The sequence below is a fragment of the Glycine soja genome, chromosome 3 (genome assembly GCF_004193775.1).
Source record: "Glycine soja cultivar W05 chromosome 3, ASM419377v2, whole genome shotgun sequence".
NCBI lineage: Eukaryota > Viridiplantae > Streptophyta > Magnoliopsida > Fabales > Fabaceae > Glycine > Glycine soja.
This window is the reverse complement of record NC_041004.1, coordinates 87,621-112,931: the sequence shown is the minus strand read 5'-3', so window position 1 is coordinate 112,931 and position 25,311 is coordinate 87,621. Positions and strand designations below refer to the sequence as shown.

Sequence of the window (25,311 nt, the reverse complement as noted above, 5' to 3'; positions counted from 1 at the left end):
GAGTCAACATCACCTACCATTGATCGTCCAATAGGGACAAAAACAACAAAGAGGACCACAAAAGAAAAAGCAAAGACAAAATCTTCTAACGTTGTTGATCTCACAACTATGGAAGAATTTCTCAAGACCAAAGGAAAAACATTAAAAGATAGGGCATGTGTCAAGCATGAATGCAATAGGTTAAGAGACAAAGAGATGAAGTTTTAGAACGAAGAGTTAGACAAGCAAATCCTCTACAAGGATATTGCTAGTATGACCGATGCACAACTACAGTTTCATCAAACCTCGTGTAACAAAATTATGGAATAATATGGACTTTAGTAAAAATGCTTTGTTTTTGTGATGTAACTTAAACTAATTATTTATGTTTCAATTATGTAATTTTTAATTATGAAAGGTTTATGTGAAATTAGCCGTTATTCCGGTTACAAGAAAAAAAGTACTAAAAAAACTAGTCATTATCTCATTTACCAATAAAAAATTAGCCATTATTTTGGTTACAAAAAAAACTAGTTGTTATACAAAACTAACAGTTATTTCGGTTACCAATCAAAAACTAGTTGTTATTTCGGTAACAAAAAAAAAAAAATAGTCATTATACGAAACGAGTCATTATTTCGTTCACATAAAAAAAATTACCCGTTATACGAAACTAGTTGTTATTTCATTTACCAAAAAAAATTAATTATGATTTCAGTTACCAAAACAAACTAGTCGTTATACAAAACTAGTCGTTATTCATCTCTCTTTATATATTGCTTACTTGCATGAAGATTTTCACACACCTCAAATGTGCAAAAGCTGTGTCAAATTTTCATAACTCTATAACTTTGCGACAATCCTGGTGATTCATCTCTTGAAGATGAACTCATCAAAGATTTGATAAATGATGAGTACGAAGATCACTACATGAATTTGATGATGGAAATGCTACAACGACGACGACAAGCAACTGCTACGAGAAGGAGGTGTAGATGACAACATATTGAAAGAGATCATGAAGGAGCGCATGATCGATTGTTCAATGACTACTTCTCCAACAATGAAATATACACAAATGAACAATTTTGACAAAGATTTAGAATGCAAATGGATGTCTTCCTTTGCATTGTACAAGCCCTTAGCACTCACAATGTATATTATCAAGCGAAATTTGATGCAACTGGAAGGATAGGTCTTTCTCCATTGCAGAAATGCACTATTGTTATTTGCATATTGGCATATGGACCACATGTTGATAGTATTGATGATTATGGTCAAATTGGAGAAACCATGACATTAAAATACTTGGATAAGTTTGTAAGGGGTGTCTACCATATATTTGGAGCCGAATACTTAAGAAGACCCAATAAAAATGACACTCAATACCTACTGCAAATAGTTGAGTAATGTGGTTTTTCAAGTATGTTAGGTAGGATTGATTGTATGAATTAGGAATGGAAAAATTGTTAAGTAGCATGGAAAGGTCAATTTTTCATGGTAATGCCGCACCCACAATCATGCTTGAAGTCGTGACATCACAAGACTTATGGATTTGACATGCATATTTTGGGGTTGCGGGTTGAAACAACAACATCAATGTGGTCAACGAATCTCCTGCGTTTAATGAAGTTATGGAGGGAGAAGCCCCTATGGTACAATTTATAGTGAATGAAACCCAATATAACATGGGGTACTTGTTAACTCTTTGGCAAGTGTATCAATTTGTCAAAGTAATATTAAACGGTAAAACCGAGTGTCAAGTCTATAGGAAAGTAGAACAAGATGCGAGAGACAAGAAAACAAACACTTGGAGCTAAAAATGATATTTGGTGCAAATGTTTGTGGAAATGTTGGGTGTTTGGCCTACCAAAATTACTCTTATTGTAATGTTAAGGATTTTTCATCATTTAAAGTTATTTCAACTATTACCTTCATCAACTTAACTACTCTAAACTTGATTCCTCATGTGAAAAGACCTAAACCATCTAATTTCACTCCTAATCTCTTAAGCTAAACCAAGTAATTTACTTTAAAAATAAAGATGCATAAATAAGGCTAAATAACATCATTCTATTCCTATAAATGGATTACCAAGAAGCTTCTTCAAGTTCTTAATGTTAAAACATTTTTTCAAGTTCTTAAGGTAAAAACATTTCTCAGTGATTAAAACCCTATCACATACATGTGAATAGATGATCAAACCATAAACAAGGAAATAAACTTAGATAGGAAACAATCATATTGAAATAACATTAAATGGATAGTAAAGATCATTGCATCAAAGAGTGTTTGGTATTCAAGCTCCAACAATGAGTAATTTAGCCTTTCATAGTCATGAAAGGCTCAAAAACAAAAGATGAAACAGGCAAATGGAAGAAGAAGAGCTCCCAAATGAGTGTTTTTGCTTCTTTTTCGTGTCCTTCTGCCAACTCCCTCCAAAAAGCACAATGTAGTCTTTTATATCCTTCAAAATGTTGCACAATCATGCTTTTTGAAAATCATTGTGCGCTAAGCCTTCATGTGTGCGCTTAGTGCACATGCATAGTACAATTGGATAAGTAACCATGTGCTAAGCCTCCATTCACGCGCTAAGCACCCATGCTCAATAGAACTGGCTTCCAGTTTGGCTTCTCGCGTTGAGCGTGCAATGGCGCGCTAAGCACATTGCTCCAATTCTTCACATCTTATAGTCCTCTATTTAATTATATAAATTTTATTATTTTAATTAGTGTCTTTGATGTTGTGTTATTTGTGTGAGGTTAGCTATTTTGATAATTTTTAATAAAATATAATTCAATTATGTTTTTATATTTTTTATATTTATTTATTTTAAATAATAATGTACTAAAAATTTTAATTAAAAAATAAATAAGATAATTATATATTAATAAATCATTTAAGATTAAAATATAATGATGTAAGTTTTACCATAAGACCTTTAAAGCACCTAAAGAGAATTATTCATTACACAAAGATTTAATGGTTACTTAAAGGTGTTTGTGTTAGAAAAAGTAACAATAAATAATGTGTACAAGCCTGTCTCATTAGAAGCAATTTTGGAGTATTGCTCCATTGTGATGCTTTGAACCAACTTCAAAAGACAAAAGATCCAGATGAATTTTGTAAAAGATAAATGATGAAATTGATTATTTCACCTGTAAAATAAAGTGCAAGCAAGAGCTCCATTGCATTGCATCGCTCTCGCTGTTGTATCCTGCCTGGTGAGACACATAATAAATCCATGGTGGCATCGTTGCACCTGCACTTGCACGTCAGAAGACTCATCTATAGGAACGCACATCTCAAACTTTACTCAACCCTCACTAAACCCCAGCTCAAGGCTCTCGTTCTTAACCACTACTCTCCAATGGCAAGTTTGCCAACCTCGTCGCTTCGCTCTCCGTCCTCTTCATCGCATGCCAAAACCTTTCTTCCCCTATACCGCTTCAGCATCCAGGCCAAGTCCTGGGAGCTTCGCGAGAACCTCTTCGACGTGGCAGCATGCTGCCTCACACTAACGCCCACTTTGGTTTTCCCGAGTTTGAAGCTCAAGGTCGTCATTGAGGCCATTCAAATGGTTTTGGAAATCGTTTACGATGACCGCTTCGATCGCCACCTTTTCCTACGGTGGCTGTGTCGGAATGAGACAACACATTGCCACCGTATTGATTGTTACTAACAACATTGATATTCACTTAAATTTTATTTTCTCTAAGCATTTTGAAAACATATTTTTTATGAGCTGATTTTGATTTCTCCAAGAAAAAAAACCAAGTCAATGCAAATTTTTTCTTAGAGAATCAAAATAAATTTAAAAAATAACTTCTCATAATGACTCTAATCAACAAAAGAATTTTTATTCATTAGAGACTAGAATCAAAATTAATTTGAGTTCTTTTTATTGAACTAATGATGTTTTGTCTTCAACTTGAGGTTATGAGAAATTAAAATACCAATTCATACGTGATTAGTACCTTAATTAACTTTTATTTGATTAATTTTAACAAGTATAAATGTTGTTGGTGTAATTGGTGCTAATGATTCTCCCACAAAGACAATAGAAGGAACAATCTTTTACCCAATTAATATAAACAAATAAATTATATTAATTATTTACTCAAACAATACATTAAAAAATTATTTATCCAATAATATAAAACATTATTCAAGTGAGAAATTGATTTTTTCCATACTGATTTTTTCACTTTTTTTATTTAGTATGAGTTTAAAAATCAGTTATTCAAGGAAACCGATTTCTATACTTCTTTAAAGAAAAAAAATTAAGAAATCCGTTATTGGGAAACAAATTTCTTATCTGCTTTCTTTATTTTTTTTTCTTTTATTTGTTACTAAATTGTTTTTTTATTTTTTATTTTTATTTATTTATTATTTTAATTATATATATATATATATATATATATATATATATATATATTTATGTTTTGTTTAAACTTAAAATAATATTATTTTGCATATGTTGTTGTTAATTTTTTGCATACTTTTTGTTTTATAATTTTTTGAAGAGTTGAAATCCTTTGTATTATTGATTTTTTTAAAAGTGATGAAATATCTCAGTTAAAAAATAGAAAGACTAAAATCGCTTATTTGGAAAAATATAAAGACAAAAATAAGCATGGTTTTATTCCTTATATCTTCCTTTTGTTGTAGTTTTACCAAAAACACAATAATAAATATCAATAGTGACTAAAAACCCATAAAAATTACTCACATAAAAACTATAGAATATTTAGATATCCAAACTAAAAAAAGAAGCAAAAATATAGAGTCAAAAGACTAAATAAACCAAAAACAATTCATAATCAATAAATAAGGAATCATCTAGAGTTGAAATCCTTTGTATTTTCATTTTATTTGATTATTAAAATATATAATTGAAATAAAAAACATATTAACCAAAAAATTAGATTGAATTAAAATATTTAAATTACAAAATAGATATAAGATTACAAACAATAAAACAACATATTTAAATTTGAAATCGTACAACAATATTTTTTAAAGTACAAAGAATATAACATAAACTTAATGTTGTTGGTTTGAGTCTGTACAGTGGGGCATTTATTTTTTGAATGGTCTGAGATGCGACACATGGAACATTGTTTTGGTTGACCTGATTCTCAGATATTCTTTTTAGTGTATATACAAAAGGAGACAAGATGACCCTTAGAATTTCTTTTCTTCTTTGGGCCAGGGCAGATTCTTGACTCTTGACATAGTGACCAATACGCTTCGCTATGAAATTTCTCAAACAATCCTTTTGTATATGTTGGAGACACTTTCCAACGTATACACATGATGTATGTAGTTCCTATACTCATGGTGAGCATGCTTACAAGCAACAACATGAGAACAAAATATGTGCACTTTTTGGAATTTGCCACAATCACACCACTTTTCATCTAGCTTGACCATGAAATTTCTAACGGACCGAATCCTGGACTAGCAATTGTGTGCCGCATTGATGAAACTCAAGAACAATGTGAGAGTTTGCCTTTCTATGTGCGACTTCCATAACCTTATTTAGTACTTTCGTATAACTTGGCCAAATGTAATCATTGTTGCAACTTCTTTCCCTCTTTGGTGGAACAATGCATTACACCTTATATGTTGATTTTATCATCACACTTATTGACAAATTTTGTGTTTTCTTGAGTACCAAATTAATCAACTCAACAAGACTGGTGATCATATGTCCCCATCGTCGGCCACCATCCCATACGAGAGTCCACTTTTCTCCCAAAATCTCCCTAGGCCTATTAATTGCTCGATCACTATCTGCTTCCTCCCTTAGATTGTTGTAACAATAATTGAATGTAAGCTTTGTCCTTGTATATGCTGAGTTGTTATAATCATACAATTCCAATATTGTGAATAATACAAAATTATGTGATATTTAATATGAAGAGAAAGAAGTTTGACACTCAACCATATTGATAATTAGTTTTTTGATGTCATTGTTCTTGAACCTCTTGTAATTCTGTGCAATGTGTCCGTTAAATGATTGGCTAGTGCACCAATTTTTCCAAGTAGTATTTTAAAATGATAAGATCGAGTATCGATTTCACAAGAATTTTGTTTGTACTCAAGAAGATGTATATCTAATTTTCGTACAATTAATGAATAGATTTACTAAGTGCAATTTGAGTCTTTTTCTAAATTGGACAAACTATACTATTATAAACTATGATCAAGTAAGAAAAACAAGCATTGGGAGTGGTGAAAGGTTGTGAACGCAGGATTCGAATATGTTGGGGCTTTCCTACCGAAACTACTACTCTTGATGTTGTATAATTAATTTTTCTCTATTTATTATTACTCCAGTTATCACCTACATCTATTAATGTACTCTAACCGTGATTCCTCACATGAGAGAGCCTACTTCCCCTAATTTATTTCTTAATCCCTCAAGAACTAAATTAGTTGAACCGCATGACTAATGGAGATGCATACACAAGCTAAACAACCTAACACTATCCCTAGCAATAAAGCATTTAGATATTATTTTCGATTCTAAGGATTACAAACATTTTCTAATGCCTAAACCCTAAACATAACATATAAAAGGGTGATCAAACCAAATACATGTAAATAAGCACAAAAAGATACAATGAAACTGGAAATAAACATTAAATAGATAGTGAGAGTCATTACATCAAGAGAGTTTGGTTGGGTTGATGAGGTAGACTCCACTCTAGGGGTACTTTAGTATGGGTGAGGTTGATCCTTACTAACACTAAATATTTGTGAGTCTAACAAATTGGTGAAAAATGGTACAAAAACAAGTTGAGTAAAAGATGTGTTTGGTTTAAATTAGTTGTAGTCGGATCCTTTGGTGGATTTTTCTTTTCAAGGCTTTAAGTGTGAAACCTCGCTTTATTTGAGACGTATTCCTTTTATTTTTTTTTGATTATTTGACCATTGTAGTGTACTAACCAATTGACAAATGAGGAAGACATGTTGTGTATTGTGTTGGCAAAGTTGAAAGAAAGTAATAAAGAAAGAAAGTGTTATGCAAATGTGTTAAATGAAGGTGAATACGACTTCTATATATAGGGGTTAGGGTTTACGACCTAGGGTTAGGGTTTGAAGTATTGAATTCCCTAGCGTAAAACAAAAGTGTCTTTGATGTACTAGTGTAAAGCAAAAGTGTCTCTGATACACTAACGTAAAGTGAAAGTGTCTAGTGTCTCTAACACACGAACATAATACAAAAGTGTCTCTGACGTATTGACGTAAAACATTGGATTCCCTAACCTATGGTTAGGGTTTAAGGGCCATGGTTCAATTATTATAGTAGGATTAGGGTTTGTGGTCTAGGATTAGGGTTATGACCTAGGATTAGGATTAGGATTTGAAGCATTATATTCTCTGACATTAAACAAAAATGTGTCTAACGTACTGATGCAAAACAAAAATATCTTTAACACTACGGCCTAACAAGCAAACAATATAAAATATTCTTTTGTATCATGAATGAAAACTATGAACAAGGATGTCATCTCTATAAAGCTTGAGTAAGATAACCATGGTGATTAAAAAAAAAAAAACAGATGCAGGTTCAGATGTGGTTTCAAAACTGAAGTTTAGTTGCATTAAATAAGGAATCACTATCTAAATTTTGTTAAGAAACAATCATCACCAAGTGTAATTGTTTTATATTTAACGTTTAACATATTTTGGGAAAGTATAAACCAAGTAAAAACAAACACACTTTTATTATACATCCTCTGCATATATATAATTTAGAATCAGAATAATTATATTGAATGTGAATCTTTTAATTGATTTAGTTTATTTTTATTTTTAAATTAAATTTAATTATTTATTAAAAAAATTATGAATGAGTTATTTATTATAATATTTATAATTTATATACTTCAAAATAATTATAATACTAAAATTTTATATATTTAAACATTTATTTATGCAACATAAAACTGTTAGACAAGTGGCCTCAGATATCTTAAGAAGGGGGGGTTGAATTAAGATATTCCAAACTGTTTCCCCTAATTAAAATTCTATTTCACTTTTTACTCAAATTATGAATTCCCTTAATGACAATCTTCTTAAATATTAATTCAAATGAAGCAACTTGAATATGAATATAAAGCAATAATAAACAAAGGAGATTAAGGGAAGAGAAAATGCAAACTCAGTTTTATACTGGTTCGGCCACACCCTTGTGCCTACGTCCAGTCCCCAAGCAACCCGCTTGAGAGTTCCACTATCTTGTAAATTCCTTTTACAAGTTCTAAACACACAAGGACAATCCTTCCTTTGTGTTTAGAGATCCTTTACAACAAGAGACTCAGAGTCTCTTAATCCCTTAGAGAATGAGAAGAAGAAGAGGAACAAATCTCTCTAGAAAGAGATGGATTTTACAGATTGAGCACTCAAATAATTCCTTAATGAATTGCAATTGAGTTGGCCAAGGAATTCTTAAGAGGATAAAATGAATTTGCTCTTTGAGAGGATAAACACTTTGTTGTTATGAAAATCTCTGAGCAATTTCGTGTTTAAGTCACATATATATAGACCATTGGTGGTCATGAGTAAAGCCTTTGAAAAATTGTGACTCTTGAAATTATTTTTCTGAAAATCCTGTCTGGTCATCGATTACAGTAATTGTGTAATCGATTACAGCTTTTAAAATTTGAATTAAAACGTTTACTAACTGCTGGTAATCGATTACCAAAATTGTGTAATCGATTACAACTTTTAAAATTTCGAATTCAAATTTTTATAGCTGTTATAAAACGTATTTGGCCATTGGTAATCGATTACATCCTCTGGTAATCGATTACCAGAGAGTAAAACCTTTGAGAAACACTTTTTATTTTAAATCACTTGGCCAAACTTTGCTAATTCAATTAGGAATTCCCTTCCTAATATTCTAGTGATCATCTTGATGTTGTGACTTGTAATCTTGAAGTATTGTCTTGAATTTTAATCTTGAAAAGCCCATTTGCATCAATTGCAACACATCATCATGATCATCATCAAAACATCAAAGCCAATTGCATCTACAAAAACAGAGACAAAACATTAAAATGCTATTTTTCGTATTAATATTATAATTTTATTAGACGGGAAGGAGATTAAATATTAAAATAATGAATAGAAAGATGAACATTGGTAAAAATGGATTTGTTGCATTGGGCAAGCCGTTGACAGTTGTTGTTCTGTACTGCCGCCGACTTAGACCTGACCTGGGCTTGGAGTAAACAGAGAAGAAAATATTCCATAGCAAAAGAAGAGAAGAGAAGAGAAGAGAAGAGAGGTTGATTGATCTGATTCGATTCCGATGGCTTCTACAGAGGGTCTGGTGCCCATAACTAGGGCCTTTCTGGCCTCTTATTACGACAAACACCCTTTTACTCCTCTTTCTGCTCATGTCTCCACACTTTCTTCTCAGATTCGTTCAATGGCTAATGATTTCCTCACTCAGCATCCTCCTATCCAAGGTTCGTTTCCTTTTCTTCTTCTTCTTCATCTCCTTAGTATTACCCAACCTCTTTGCCTACATTTACTTCGTTCATGTCTGAATAGTCCTTTTGTTAGGAGAACGCATCTTAATTAATGAAGCTGATCAGCAACCCCCGCATAAAATGGATGAGAACATGTGGAAGAATCGAGAGTACATTGAAGAAACAATTTTTTTACTTCAAAGTTCTAATTGGCCAGAGGCGGTAATGTATATCTTTTAAACTCATTTTCCATGTCTTAAACTGACTTTTAATGTAACTCATGAATGCAGGATATGATAACTTCATGATTTCCCTTCAATTGTAAAACGATTTAGATTAAAAACATATTTTATGGATGCAGCTGAAGCAGCAGTCCGCAGCTGACTGTGTTGAATTTTCCATTACGCTTGGGAAACTGAAAGATAAACTTCATAATACATTGAAGGCTTTGGAATCTTTCCAAACTAAAAATGCTGAACATGTATTTAACACAGGTACCACCTAACCTTTTACTCAAATGTCTTGGTGGAAATCATAAAGCAAACCCTAAGTCTATAAAATGTGTGTTAGAAACTACATAATAATAAATCTGTTCCAGTATGCAATATGCTTTGATTCATTGTAACTTTGGAAATGAAGTTAGAATTTTGATTCATTGCAACTTAGGAAATTAAATTGGAACTGTTAGCCTAATTATTCTTTCTTGCAAGTTGCATGTTCTGTTTATTTTAATTTTATTTTCTGTGATTATTCTGTATATGTGTTCCCAAGGATGAGTGTGTTTTGGGCAATTTCACTCAAGTATTCTCTCAAATAGTCAAATGTTCTTTCCTTCCTTAAAATCTTAAGTACGTGTATACAGGGACATAAGGAGAGACATCGGAAAATTATGGTAGATTTAAAAAGTGTGAATAAAATGTCTTAGACTTGTAGAGTGGCTTCTAAAAAGAGAAATGTAAAAGGCTAAACCTATTTGGAAAAGCAATTTCCTCTTTAAGCTGACTGGAGATTGTTTTATAACTTGTGTTTTTTAGTTTTTTCTGTAGTTAGTGTCTAGACAAGTATCGAACTGTATGTAAAACTCTCTGCTTTTACCCATGTTGAAATTACAGGGTATTTGGTATTGAGAGACGAAGAAAGATAAAAGAGAATGAAACACAAATTATACTCATAATCCTAAATAATTAGTGAAACAATATATATATATATATATATATATATATATATATATATATATATATATATATATGATATTTAGTCCTAGGAGATAATGCAGAAGTAGGGAAATAATCCTAGAGGATAATCTAATACATAATGAGATTTTCTTATATTCTAACACTTCCCCTTCCGCTAAAAGTTTACTAAACTGTAAGCTTGTTACGAATAAATTCTTTTAATAAACGACATCAAACTATACAATTACAATTTGAGACTGTTTAATAGAGGAACTAGGGTGATTCTTTGGTAGTATTGCAGGGCCAGCCAACCAAGCTTTATGTCTTTGGGAAAACCACGAGAACAGGCTAATATCTTTGGGAAAGCCATGTGGCCTACTGATACTTGTGGTAAAGTTGTGTGTTAGGATACAAGGAGAAAGAAGAGTTAGTTAAGATAGTTGGACTATTAATGAATTAGTTAATTAGAGGGTTTTATTAGATATAAATAGGGGAAGAAGGTTAGGAAATTTTCTCTTCTATTTTCTGTTCTTTTCTTATATTTAGTAAAATTCTTTCTTTTCTTCATCATTTCAATTCTGTTCCTAACATTGTGAGGCTAGACTGATTAATCAGGGAAAGCAATGTAGCTAGGCTCATGTCTCTAGGAAAGTGGTTGGGCTAGATTATATCTAATCTTACAGTGCATGATTTGAACCAAAGAAGGCGGATCTGAGTAGTTGAGGTTATGAGTCAACAAGAAGAGAGAGAAAATGAATCAAATAGTGATGTAAAACACTGGAAAAAGTCATGTGTCTTTTAATCGAGGTGGATTGCCCTACTAAGTACCCCCATTTATTCCACTTAGTCATCCCTTCATTGTACTTGCTTTTGCAGCAATTTTAATTTGAGAGTGTTTATTTATATGGATTTCCAGCTAGCATGGTGATTAGCAGATACAAGGTTTTTCTAAGGCACTTTTGGACCGAATTATTCAAGAAAGCAGGAATCAAAATCAACTTTAGTTCAGCCTGCAACCCAAAGTCTGATGGGCAAGTAGAGATGATTAACAAATGTTTGGAGACCTAGTTCAAGTGTTTAATAGGGCACAAGCCTAGACAATATCCTCACTGGTTAAGCTAGGCAAGGTTTTGCTACAATATCAAATACCACAGCTCCAATGTATTTGCTACAATACCAAATACAGTCTGACGCTCTGCATGGCTGGAATCCCCTACCCTTGCTTAAGGGAACTATAGTTCCGTCCTATGTGGAGGAAGTCAACCAAATCACACTAGAAAGTTATGTTATTAGCAGTTGCAAGCTATTCTTATGAAGGCCCGAAATTGCGTGGCTCAAGCTGATCAAGTCCATGGGGTGCTGCATTATCAAGTTGGACAATGTGTCTTTCTCAAACTCCAACCATGTAGACTACAAGCTCTAGCCAAAAAAATAAATGAGAAACTGAATCCATGATTCTATGCCCTATTTCAGGTGGTGAGAAGGGTGAGATAGGCTGCCTGCTAATTGCTCTGTCCATCTTATATTTCATGTTTCATTGCTCAAGTGAGCCATCTCTCCCCAAGTAACACTATAACCTCTACCTCATGTGGTCTTGCTTCATATGAGGATGGCAGACCATAGAGGGCAATACACGGCGCATACTGCTTATAATCTAATGAGGGGGACAGAAGTTGACGGGATACAGGATGAGGCCTTCGAGGAGCTGTGGAAACTAAAAGTGCCAGCTAAATATGCAGTATTTGCTTGGAGACTACTCAGGAATAGGTTGCTTACTAAAGTAAATTTGCATAGGAGACAAATAGAGGTCATGGATAGGAGTTGTCCATTTTGCATGAATACACAAGAGGATGTAGGACACTTGTTCTTTCATTGCAGGAAAATCATCCCCATCTGGTGGGAATCATTATCATGGGTGAACATCTCTACAGCTTTCTCGAATGACCCAAAGCAACATTTCCTCCAACATGGGTTGATAATGGCTGGGGGGATACGAACCACTAGATGGAAATGTTGGTGGCTGGCAGTAACTTGGAGTATTTGGCAGAAGAGGAATAAGATTATATTCTCCAATGACTCCTTCGACGCTAACAAAGTGATTGATGACGCAGCATTCCTATTGTGGACATGGCTATCCAATTTGGAGAAGGACTTCTCACTACATTTCAATCAGTGGTCTAGTAACATTAGAGAAGGGTTTTTGTATTAATAATGAAGAGACACTTACATTAGTATCAATTCCTATTCTGATGTAGCCTGCATGGTTCCCTCATAGACTCTATTTAGTCTGTTTTGGAACCATTTGCACGGCCATCTACATATATGTATTTTAGTACCGCTGGTACTCTTTATCAATATATAAATACTTATCTTTGCTGATAAAAAAGAAATGAGGATTTGGAACTAAAGGTGCAATCAACAAATAGGCTTGTCCCCATATCAGTGTTGTTAAATAGCGGCCATGGCGAAATGGCATGGCAGTTTTTTTGGGGGTGGGGTGGGGGGTGCTGTAGGACGCACACCCACATACTTACCCGCTGGCCATTTGAGTACTCTTATCCATTACCCACACAAAACTATGAAAAATAATGAATAAAAAAGTTTTGATTAAAAAAACAACTATAATTCAAATTCAAATAAAATACATTTGAAAGAACTTTTATGAAACAGTACGAGCATAATTATAAAATATTACAAATATTGCAATAAATTTTTGCAATAACAAATTTATTAACTTCCAAGTCCTGAGCTAGTACTCTTCAAAATTTGTTAAAAGATAGTACATTACACTAATTAGTTGTGATTGTAAAGTTAATAAGCCAAACTTAAAACACAGCAAATGCTTATTTGACTTCATCTTCAAAATTAGAGTCTTACTACAAAAGGTTGCTTATCACGTGAAAATAGTGCTTTGGTCCGTTAATACCTACTGAAACTAGAACATGAAAAGAAAATTAATGATTAGACCTAACACAAGTCTAATTGAATAAAGAGATTAGTGCAACATTTATTATATTCCTTTTCATCTTCAAACTATATAACAAATAAAGGTATCTAGGTTTCCATAAATTTCATTGTTTTAATTTATTTTTTATGTGTGAGAGAGTATGGGGTAGGGGATACTAAGATACTTACATCCATTTCCGTTGAAATTTGGGGGTAATTACCCTATCTGTCATGGGTAATTTTTGTGGGTATCTTTTGGGATTTGGGTCCGTTATCCATTGCCATCTCTACCTGGACTTCAAGAACTCTTGTGAACATCAAGGAGTCTTTTGCAAAATTTTAACTTAGGGACAAGGTGAAACTTTTTTTTTTGGAGGGGTAGTACTATTAGACCCCCAATTAGGAAACTCAAAAATGTATATCATTAACCTTATTTATACTAATCCCAAATCATAATCCTAACATAATTAGGAAACAAATCATGAGATAATAAGGAAATATTGGAACCAATCCTTGGAGATAATACGGAAACTAATCTTAAGATTTTAATATATAAGTGAGATAATATTGTATATTGTTCATATATTCTAATGCACCTCTTTCTTTTTTAACTCAACAAAATTTATATGCAGTTATGACATATTTGCCTCAAGATTTTCGAGGAACACTAATTAGACAACAACGGGAACGCTCAGAGAGGAATAAGCAAGCAGAGGTTGACACTTTGGTAAATTCTGGTGGTAGCATACACGACCGGTATGCTTTGCTGTGGAAACAGCAAATGGACAGGTGTGGCTCAACCCTTGTCTGGTTGGTTTTGCATGAGTTAATAAGATAAATATATTAAACAACTTTCTGGTCATAGGAGAAGGCAATTAGCTCAGCTTGGTTCTGCAACAGGAGTCTATAAAACACTTGTGAAGTACCTTGTTGGGGTTCCTCAGGTATGGCTATCTTAAATTGTTAACTCATGGCTGTGCTGGCCTATTATTCTTTTTTCCTGTTTTGCATCTATTCTCTCACACTGTCTACTTGTGTAATTTGTTTTAGCTTATACATTTTAGGTTTAATTACCCATTTGGTCCCTATAGTTGCAACAACTTCTCCTTTTAGTTCCTATATTTGCAATCACCTTTTTCTCCTTGCTGTCTAAAGTCACCTAACACCTTTGAGATGAAGGTGGATTAAATGAGCCATGCCACATTCGTTTCAAACTATGTAAATGGATACTTGATAGTGAGGTCCAAAAGGGTAAAGAATTGCAACTATAGGGACCAAAATGAGATGTTTTAAACTATACGGACTAAAAGGGAAAGTTATTACCGCTATAGGAAACAAATGGGTAATTTCAATGTTTTCAAATAATGAGGCTAGCTCCATCTTTCAGGTTTTTCTGATCATCTTGATATGTGACTGATATCATCATCTTTACTTTTCTGATCAATTTGTTTGTATTTGAACTAAACTCTATGTATTTGACTATTTGGATTTGGATTAGTACTTGGTATCTTTACTCATTCCAAGATATTTTTCTGTGAGTTGTAGGTATTACTTGATTTTACTCGGCAGATAAATGATGACGATGGGTACAAAATTGCTGTTTTTCAGTGTTGTTCGAGTTTTCTTTCATAATATTTGCATATAATAATAATAATAACTCTTATCTTCTGGTAGGCCCATGGAGGAACAGCGTCATCGCTATGGACCACCATTGTACAGCCTCACCTCGATGATTCTTTCTATTCGACTCTTCCTTTCATTATCATGGGCACGATATGATGCTAACAAGTTGTGAGATACTCTGCATCTTTAGTAGTTTAATGCTTCAATTATGGGGTTTTATGGTTGATTTTGCTAAATTACTATTATTTCTATGAATATTGAGGACCAGCAATTATGTAAAGTCTAATGTATTGGAATAGGATATGACTCACTATGATCCTCTTCTATCTTGGAAATGACTGTCTAATCATGAAATTTTTTATTTTTCTAATCTGAGTTTTATTTAATAGTAAGTAACTTGGATATAATCAATTGCTTAATGGAAAAAAGAACTTTTCCACTGATGATCATCTTTTCTATAACAGACATATGTCTGCTAGATCTTCAAACATCATGGGGTTTTCTACTTGCTGGCTTTAGCCATGATTTCGTCTGGCTTGGATTTTTGCAATTGTTAGGAATATGATGAGTTAAAAATATTTCTAATATAGTTAATTACTTCAATGTAATGAGGCACCACCCATTTTGTAACCTGAATTGTTTGTCATATCAGGGAATTGATAGAAGGAGGATTGTCTTGTTGAGATGTTCCTTGTTTTCTTTTATTTGGTGCTTTGGTTAAGTGAGGTTTTAGAACTCATTTGAGTTAGAAGATTATTTTAGGACAAAACTTGTATACAGTTCTTTATTGTTGTTTACACTGTTCTCCAATCAAAATTGGAGTTTCATCTAGGTAATTTGCATGATCTTTTAATGCAAATTTTTACTACACAAATTACCTAGGTAAAACTCCAATTTTGATGGGAGAATTGCAGAAACAGCACCTATGGAACTGTATCTAAGTTTTGTCCATCATTTTATCATGATACAGAACTGGACATCTTGTGGGACTTCTTCTATTGTTTAGATAGATTGAGAGGCTTTTTAATTTCCTTTCATGGAAGATGTAGTGTTTTGGTAATATTTTAGAACGTGGAGCACTTTTGTAACACTTTATCTTCTCTCTCTGTATAATTTGATAGAAAAATGGAACAAATTGCTGTCCTGGAACAAGCTGTTGATGTCTATACCATGGAGTTGGAAAGGTTTTTGACATTTATCAGGTACAATAATGCTCATCTTGATGTTTCTCATGCTTTTAACTTTTGGGCCATAATTGTTATTTGTTAATAATCACGTTAAATTGTTTGTACTAGTAAAATTAAAATGATTCTTACACCATTCATGACTTTTTAATAACCCTATGTTGGATAATAAGTTTCTATCATACAGATCCTGTTTACAAAATCTTAGATTAATACAGACCCCTAGATTGAACTAGGCTCTGATACATTAGATGTTTAGGAAATTGTTTCTAATACAGACCACACACTATGGTATTTATACTTACATGAATGGGGTGAAGTGATAAAGGCTAATAAAGTCATAATGATATGTTACATATGATTAAAGCGAATTAGACATGTAACACGTGCTACATATGCTATATCTAACAGATAAATTCCTTAATTTAATATTCTATTCTAACACTCCATTCATGCTGGAGTGTATTTATCTTATGCACCAACTGTTACCATATGATTGACCTGAGGATGTCTAAGGGACTTGATAATATCTATCTGTTGATTATACGTTTCTCTCGGCCGAACTTTTCTGATTGGATTTTAGGCTACAAGTAGAGCTGCTCCATTATGTATTATGAGCTTCATTGAAGTTTGGATTCACTGTTGTTTGTTAGACTTGAGTGAATTGCATACATGAACTGGGTAGTTTTGTTTAGATATTATCTGGATTAAAGTATTAAACCAGAGAAAGGTCACAGACTTTCAATACTAATTACTCACTTAAAACACCACGCAATAGCCAGTAACTATCATACAAATAACTGCCTAAGCACACAAACACTAATGATTTAGATCCATAACTTCTTAAATAAACTGCCTAAAGAGACATCACATAACCGTCCTATCATGTTCAACTTTCTGAAATCTGAACTGTCTTAGCTGTATGTGTTCACATGTTCCATTTTTCTATATTTTGCTTTGCAACTGCCTCCCCCTATCAACCTAAGGTTTTAGGTTGAACTGGTTGTTAGACTTTAGAGTTTTCAACATGAAATTTGTTATTGTTCTCACTTCTGCTAGATTTCTAGTTCTTGTTGACCAACCTGCTAGGTTTTGTGTGTGTTTTTTTTATCAGTGAGGTCTTTGCAAATGCACCTTTTTTTATTTCAGCAGAGGTTGCTGGTGCATTGGAAGCAAGGTAAATATTAAATCTTGCTTTATTGTATGATTTTCTCTATTTTCAAGTAATTTTTGAAGTTTGTTCATTTCAGGAAAAATGATGACTACAAAGAGATAAATGTTCCAGCCGGGAAAACTTACGAGGTATATGTACTAGGGCTGTGAAATTTATTAACTTTCTTTTTATTTTTTTATCATGACATGTTTATATTAGCTAGTTACGGGTATGACCATAGTTGTCAATCTCGAATTGTGGCCCAAAAGGCCAAAAAGACTTTGGGATAGTGAGATTACCGCCATGTTGACTTTTAGGTATACAAAAGTAATTTATAGTGCACTCAAGGTTATTAAACTCGAGAGTTTACGTAGACTCGTATAAGTTCCATACACTCGATTCATAGACTCGTTTCGTATAAAAATAATAACAAAATATTTATAGATAACATAATAATTAAACATTTCAACAACATAATAAAGTAAAATAGTAAACCATAAATTTCACAATACTTAAATAACCAAGTTTAGTAATGCATCACTATTAGATAATAACTTGCGGAGGCGATTGTAGTGGTAGGACATTCCCATTGAGGGTTTAATGTTGTTAGAAGTGATGATTCTTTGATTCAGAAACAACACACCAAATGAAGGTATGTTGAATCCTAAATGCTCAGAAAACAATCCAAAATAACCTGTGTTTTGGTCTAATTATTTTAACTTGTTGATCCAATGGTAAACACGAGAGTCTACCTAGTTTACTAAAAAGAGAGTTTACACATGAATCAATTCGCAGAGGATTAGTGGACTCATAAACTTATAAGAGTTAGCGAGTTAACTCGAGAATTTGATAGTCATACTAAATAAAAAACCTAAATTGAAGGCATTTTCATCATTAATGATCAAAAGCCAAAGTAACATAGTCTAGATACACGTTAACCATAAGATGAAATTAACAAATCAATAACTTAGGGATGAGAGTTGCAAACCACACAAAAGAAAAGATAGGAGGTAGGGATGGCAAAATGGACTCGGACCCTATGGGTACTCTCAATAGTATCCGCAAGCAGGGAGGGTAATTACTTGTTTATTGGGACTAGGAATGGGGGTGGGTATTTACCCGCAATTTTTTGCTGGGATGGGTGCGGGTACGGGTACTATAGTACCTGCTGTGTCCCGCCTTGCCCTGCAAATATGTATCATAAGTATTGAATATTAATTTATTAAAATATGTTACATAAGTAAATAATTTATATTATATATATATATATATATATATATATATTTTTTTTTTTTTTTCTATAAAAAATTATATTTACCTAATTTTATGACCAACAATAAGAGTCTAACATAGAATAGTGAATTCTAATTCAACATACCTTATATTATTTTATTTAAGAATATTGAACTATTATGATTAGTTATTTTAAGATTGACTTCAAATTGTGAATGATATTTTGTTTTGTTTGCTGCTTCAATTAGTAGTGTAGATAGTTGCACATATTTAATGACTTATCTTTGTAAAGTTTGATGATTATATTTTTAATGTTTATTTATGACTTAAGTTTCGGAAAATCAATGTTATGTTTGCTTGTTTTTAATATTACCTTGTGTCTCATATATTAGAGATAAAATGTAATATTTTCTTGGTCCTAATTATAAGAAGCATACGACTACTTTATTAGTAAATTTTTTATTTACCCCTAATTAATTATGAGGTCTATTAATGATATGCACTCATTTCTCCATGAAAATTAGTGCACTTATTGAGCTATCAACAAAACAATGCATACTTATTGGTTAAATAAATTATCTTTGAAAAATAATCACCTCTTGAACCATTTAATGTCATGGGTAGTCTTGAAATAAAGTTTAAATTTATGACAAATTAACTAAACTAACCACTTCTATTAGTCTCGATGAATTAAGTAATTGTTTCTTTTATATATATAGGACCAGAGGTAGTATTATGCGTAGATGCATTTAATGTTATATTTGGATTACTTAAGAGAAAATTTTCAATCTATTTGTAGTAATTTTCTAATTAATATATTTTTTTATAGATTTATTAACTTTATACAAGTAAAGTATGGGTCACCAGTGCGGGTATGTGTATATAAGTACTCAACAGGTACGGGAATGAAGATTAAAGTTGTTACCCGCACAGATATGGGGGTAGGTACGAATATTTTTTAAAACACGGGTATGAGGACGGTACTATAAGACCCTATCCATTGTCATCCGTAATCGGAGGTCTTGAAGCAGAACAGAGGAGATCACAAACCTGCAGAAACAGATTAGACATGTACTGCCATTGGATGGTGATAGATGGGACAGGGGGGGCAACAAATTTCACGAATACAGGGGGGAATGGGGTCCCCAAATAACTAGGTGATTCACTCAAAACTGTCAAGCTAAGTGCATTTTTTCCCTGTCTGATGAAGGCATGGCTGTGATGTCGTGATGTCAAAATACAATATGACAGCCAGCACATCACATGGAGAGGGGCCAGCTACATGATGCGGCACATGATAGCATTGCAAACTTGCACAATTAACTAGTTTGGCTATTACTATAGGTGAATGACATGCTTCATTGTGTTCAAATGATCTTAGCATAAACCGCATAATTAACTGGTTGTATATCAACTTATTAACATAATTAACTGCTTGTACATCAACATTCTCCGGGGCTATTGGTCCACTGGGCAGGCATGATTTTCAAAATACCTGTTAGGCTAGGCTTTGGATACCATCTTAAAATAAGAGAAGCAGAGGAATAATTGATTAAAACCCGTGTGTTCGAGTACACAACAGATACGTGTTTATTTAGGCTAATTATATTAATTATACATAAATAGAGTATATTATCTTTCCTCTAAATCAAAGGTTATGTGCCTATAATCCATTATTATTACTAAATACAGAATATTATATTCTGATTTTCAACAATTATGATTTAAAAATTCTGGTGGTTCTCTTATTTGTGTTGGGTTCAATTTGTCAAATGTCTATTTATATGAACAAATTAGAAAAAAATGACTGAATAATGGTTAATAGTTTCATTGAAATTTTATATCCATTGCAATTAATTTTTGTTTCCTCATTGGAATTTTCGGATCGTGATCTCAATATCCTCTTCTATTATGTATCATGGTTTTGTGTAGCTCGCATGAAATTCAGGCTTGTTTAGAAATAGAGAATATAGATATAGAGATTTTGTTTTGCTAAATTTTGGTCCTTTTTATTTATAGAAGCTTCATATTATGTGGGCCAGGCATTTATTGGCCTATTCAAAACTTCATACTATGTTGAAGGTTGCACCAGAAGCATTCGATAGTTACAGTTACTAGTTAGGACTGACAACAGTCAGTTAGTTGGAAGTTAGTTCTTGGAAGCCTTACCCCCTGTACGCCAACACACATGTATATTTCTGTATTTTCTGACAACTGTAACAATTCAATACTCATAATAAGAATTTCAGTTTCAGAAACAGGATCCCTCTCAATTCTCTCATTTTCTTTCTCTTTGTTATTCTTTCCTTTTCTCACATTATGAACATCAATAGAAAACATAAGTCTGTTCACGTATTTGAATTCCTTCATGCAATATAGGACTTAACATAGGCTTGCAGGCCTGCCTCAGCCAGAGCCTTAAATCGAAGCCTGTGATCGATATTATGGTCCACGACCAATTTATAGCAAAGCAGGCCTAGGATATTATATTCAAAGCTTGGCTTGCCCAGCCTATATCCAATGCTTGATATGTGCATATACTGGTTTTGTTTATTAAAATATACGGTTTGTTTTGTAGGCATATAAGTATCATGCTAGATGTTTGTAAATGTGTTTATATTTTTATATTCTTTTTTCATTACAAAAATAAAAATGTGAAAAACTTTTGATCAATGACTATTAGAGAATATGTATCTTAACCTATGGATTTGACTTAGTTTATGAAAGCATTGTGAAATGATTAGTTACTACTAGTTTAGGTGGTATGAGGATAACTTATATAAGGAGACTTGTGCCAATTTATTCACAATCGTAGATGTGTCAAAACTCCTGATGTCTTTGTCATAAAATATGTATTTATCATTTATTTTTTAGGCTTAAATTTTGAACTTAGTGCATAATAGTTCAACTTAATTTGGGATAATATTACTTGGGAGTTGGGACAGTGTTGTAAGAATTTTACTTGAGAGATTCCCTAGCTCTTTGATTTATGGTGTAAGGATGCGCTAGAGAATTACCATAATTTAGGAAAGGATATACAAGATTAAGATTTACAAATATAATCTAGCCCAGCCTAACTGTCCTAGAAAGCAGCTGCACGTTGGGATAGCTAGGGTTTTGATGGAAACTCTGAGTTCAGGGCAGTTATGACAGTTATGTGTTGAAAATAACTGCTTTAGAAAACAGTTATGTATTAGAAACTCCAGGATTATGTAAAATAACTGGTTGTAGTTAATTTTATATTAGAAACTGCAGGATAGCAGATATGTGTAGAGAATCACTGCTGGTTGTTATGTATTAGGAGTATATATTTGATAGAAGGCTGTGTAATTAGGCAGTGTGTGAAGTTATTTGTAATTTGTGGACAGAGAATACTCTGTGTAGGAGACTTTCGTCTCTGAGATAGCAGGTGCTTTGCTGTATTGTGAGTGATTAGAGTGTTCTATGTTATATTTTATTACTTATCAATTGGTATTCTGTCAGTTTTTGTGGACTTTGATCAGGCATATTTGACATTGGCTCTAATATCAACTTGAGAGATGCCTCTCACCTCTTTGATCTACATACTGTAAGGATGTACAAGAGAATCCCCATAATTTTGAAAAGGATCATACACGATTTACAAATATAATCTAGCTTAATTGTGTACAACTAACGGAAATAATTAGGATACAATAATCCTAACTTGTGCAAACATTCTAACACATAGGTGTTTTGTACCCAACATTCTCATATAGATATCTATTAGAGTATTAGTAGAGCTACTAGCATGATTGACAAATAATTGTTGCCAATTTATTTAATTTATAAATTATTTCTTTGTACACTTTTTGTCCTTTTGTAATTTGTGCATGATTTAGTGCTACTGTTATCTCATTTGAGATTTCCTACTGAATGAATCTATGACTCGGTTTCACTTGTTATTACTTGAGAAAATGTTTGATTGGGCTGTTTTATGATGTTAATATGATAGAAGGTTTTTTATCCTACTTCAGGTTTTACTCTCTGTTGATGCTGTAAACTCATACATTGCTTGGGATTTTTCATTGGTGCAAGGCACTATAAATATGGTATCATTGCTGACTTGCTGTGCTGCTGCACCTTGATTTGAAAATGTTATAATATTTTTCATTGGCGTCCCTTTGTAGTGATCTATCTTTTATTATTTGTCAGGATATTGGATTTAGTTTGGAGTTTCTAAGTCCTACGGGGGAAAAAACTGTAAGTTTGAATGACATTTCTCTTTTGTTATCTGTATCATATCCTCAATCGTTTTTTCTCTGCCTTTCTGGTTTCTCTCTGTTGGAAAAATGCCTTCGTTATTCAGTCATGGAGGTTACTAAATAATTAATTGTCAATAGACTGAGTCTTTTAGGTGATATTATAGTGATGCTTTCTGTTGTGTGCTTGAAATGCTTGCTGATATAAAATAAAGTGTTCAGTTTCTTTGCCTTTCCATATATATTTAGTTTGTTTTTGCTTTGTCCTTCCATATAACAATACTCTTATCTCTCATTGCCCCACTGCCAAGAGCATCCACCACTGAGCTCCGGTGACCTTCTCCAACCACCACCACTTGCCGGTGACCTGAACCGCAATGGTTAGAGCTCTAGAGTTCATCACCAACAGTTTTCCCCCCCTTTTTTTTCTTCCTTTTATTCCCTTTTCTTTTTCTCTCCATTTTTTCTTCGCTACTTCATGTTGTTCAACTGAGTCTTTCTTTTGTCTTTGTTTCTTGTTTTCAGTTTGCCTTCTTGCCTTGGTCTTTCACTCTTTTTCTCTGTTTTCAGTTCATCTTCTCTGTTTTCTTAATTATACTCTTTTTTAATTCTTCTCTGTTTTCAGTTCACCTGTGTTTTCAATTCATCTTCTCCGTTTTCTCTGCATTATAGATATTTTTTCTTTTTCTGAATTCTATTTATTTTTACTTTGTGTTTGCATTGCTTTTTATGATTTTGTTGTTGTTTTGAACTCTTGAAATAAATGAAAATCAGATTGTTATTAGTTTATGACATTGTTCTTATAAGACTTATGATATTTAGAATTTAGTCTATGGTTCTTGAGACATTTTGTTTGTATTTTTAGTTTTTTATTTATTTCTAATTTTTTTAGTATTTATACATATATATTATTTTTATTTTGTCCGCCATGCCATCAGCCTTTAGCCTTCATCTGCCATTCATAACATTGTTTTCACTGCCATTCATAACATTGTTTTCACTTTTTCTGTTTTGTTCTCTTTCTCGATGTTTGTTTTGCCATTTCTCATTTTTATGGTGGCTGATTCATTATGACACATGACACAGCTGATGTTACCTTACCGCCGTTACGAGTCTGACCAAGTGAGTTTTTCATGTTCGTTGCAGCTTAATTATTTAACTAGGCATTTGATATGTATGTACTCATCTTAGTTTTTGTGCCTAAAATGTTAGGGGAACTTCTGCACGTTAATGGCTGGAAGCTATAAACTGATCTGGGACAACACATATTCAACCTTTTTCAAAAAGGTAATGTATATAGGCATGTTGACGAATTCAGTGAGATGCAAACTATCACATGATTAGATACTGATCAAATTGCATAGGAAATATGAAATCTGATTAGAGACTACCTTCTTTAGAGCATATGTTCCTGGGTGGATAGACTCGTTCTCCCTCAGTCATCACTAAAACATTATCTGTTCATTGTTATTGTGCGGTGGTTCTCCTTGAGTCATCACTATCACATTATTTGCTCATTGTCATTGTGTGAATGATTTATTTCTTTTGTTGCTGCTACGCATTGGCTTCACACGTTTTTCAATTTCATTTTTCTTGTTAGTGTTAGGGTTCCTTTACTTATTTCTTCCTATGACAGTATTTGTTGCTACGTATTGCTCATGGACTGGGAATGTACCGCCAATGGTACAATTTTTTAACCTGTTACTTATTATATATGGACTATAGGTGCTACGGTACAAGATAGATTGTATACCTCCCGTCACAGATTCAGTGCAGTCTGACTGAAGCAAGAATGCTGGAGAAGGCCTTGTGCTTGAGACAGGATAGCTGATGATTCATTTGCTAGTCATTTTAATCTTTTTAGAAACAAATGTTCCAATTACTCATGTCAAGATTGATACACATTTAATTGTGAAGAGGAAATGAACGGGAAAAATTAATCTTTTGTATAAAAATTTTATTGCTATACATTTAACGTGTGACTGTAGGTTGTAGCCTGTAGCAACCTGTAGCAAGATGTGATTGTGCTACAATGGGCCAAAACGGAATCCCTCGGGGAAACATGTGTATACTTATTTTTTTTTTTTTTTTTTTATGTTTTCAAACTACTTCTATTTCCTCTCATCTCCACCCTCTTGCCTTCCTTGCACCCTCCCACTTTTTTTTCTCACCTTGTCTCACCCCTCCCATTTACAGTTTTACACCCTCTCTCTTGTCGTCTCAATCTTTCATTTTTTTTTTTTCGTTTTTCACAAATTTTACAAAAATTAGTTCCTGTAATGTAAATTTACACTACAAAAACTAATT

General features: G+C 32.9%; 1 protein-coding gene across 2 annotated transcripts; it reads left to right on the top strand.

Annotated features, from left to right (window-relative positions):
* The first annotated feature begins 9,152 nt into the window (after positions 1 to 9,152).
* LOC114405659 lies at positions 9,153 to 25,112 on the top strand. 2 transcript variants are annotated; one of them, XM_028368103.1, is made up of 15 exons: positions 9,153 to 9,467; positions 9,553 to 9,692; positions 9,832 to 9,964; positions 14,224 to 14,380; positions 14,457 to 14,535; positions 15,137 to 15,177; positions 15,266 to 15,382; positions 16,336 to 16,416; positions 17,513 to 17,575; positions 17,649 to 17,700; positions 22,780 to 22,854; positions 22,958 to 23,005; positions 24,091 to 24,126; positions 24,217 to 24,291; positions 24,730 to 25,112. In XM_028368103.1, exons 1-15 carry the CDS (start codon positions 9,308 to 9,310, stop codon positions 24,787 to 24,789), a joined length of 1,317 nt encoding a protein of 438 aa, XP_028223904.1. In that variant the 5' UTR covers positions 9,153 to 9,307; the 3' UTR covers positions 24,790 to 25,112. The 2 variants fall into 2 exon arrangements, with proteins under 2 accessions (XP_028223904.1, XP_028223905.1); XM_028368104.1 differs by having other exon boundaries at positions 9,154 to 9,467; positions 9,565 to 9,692.
* Positions 25,113 to 25,311: the final 199 nt, after the last annotated feature.

Excerpts from the sequence above, each read along its gene's own strand:
- LOC114405659 (XM_028368103.1), top strand. The coding sequence starts at position 9,308 with ATGGCTTCTACAGAGGGTCTGGTGCCCATAACTAGGGCCTTTCTGGCC. Across the intron at positions 9,693-9,831 it reads GTTCTAATTGGCCAGAGGCG|CTGAAGCAGCAGTCCGCAGC; the intron begins GTAATGTATATC and ends TTATGGATGCAG. Across the intron at positions 15,383-16,335 it reads CGATATGATGCTAACAAGTT|AAAAATGGAACAAATTGCTG; the intron begins GTGAGATACTCT and ends ATAATTTGATAG.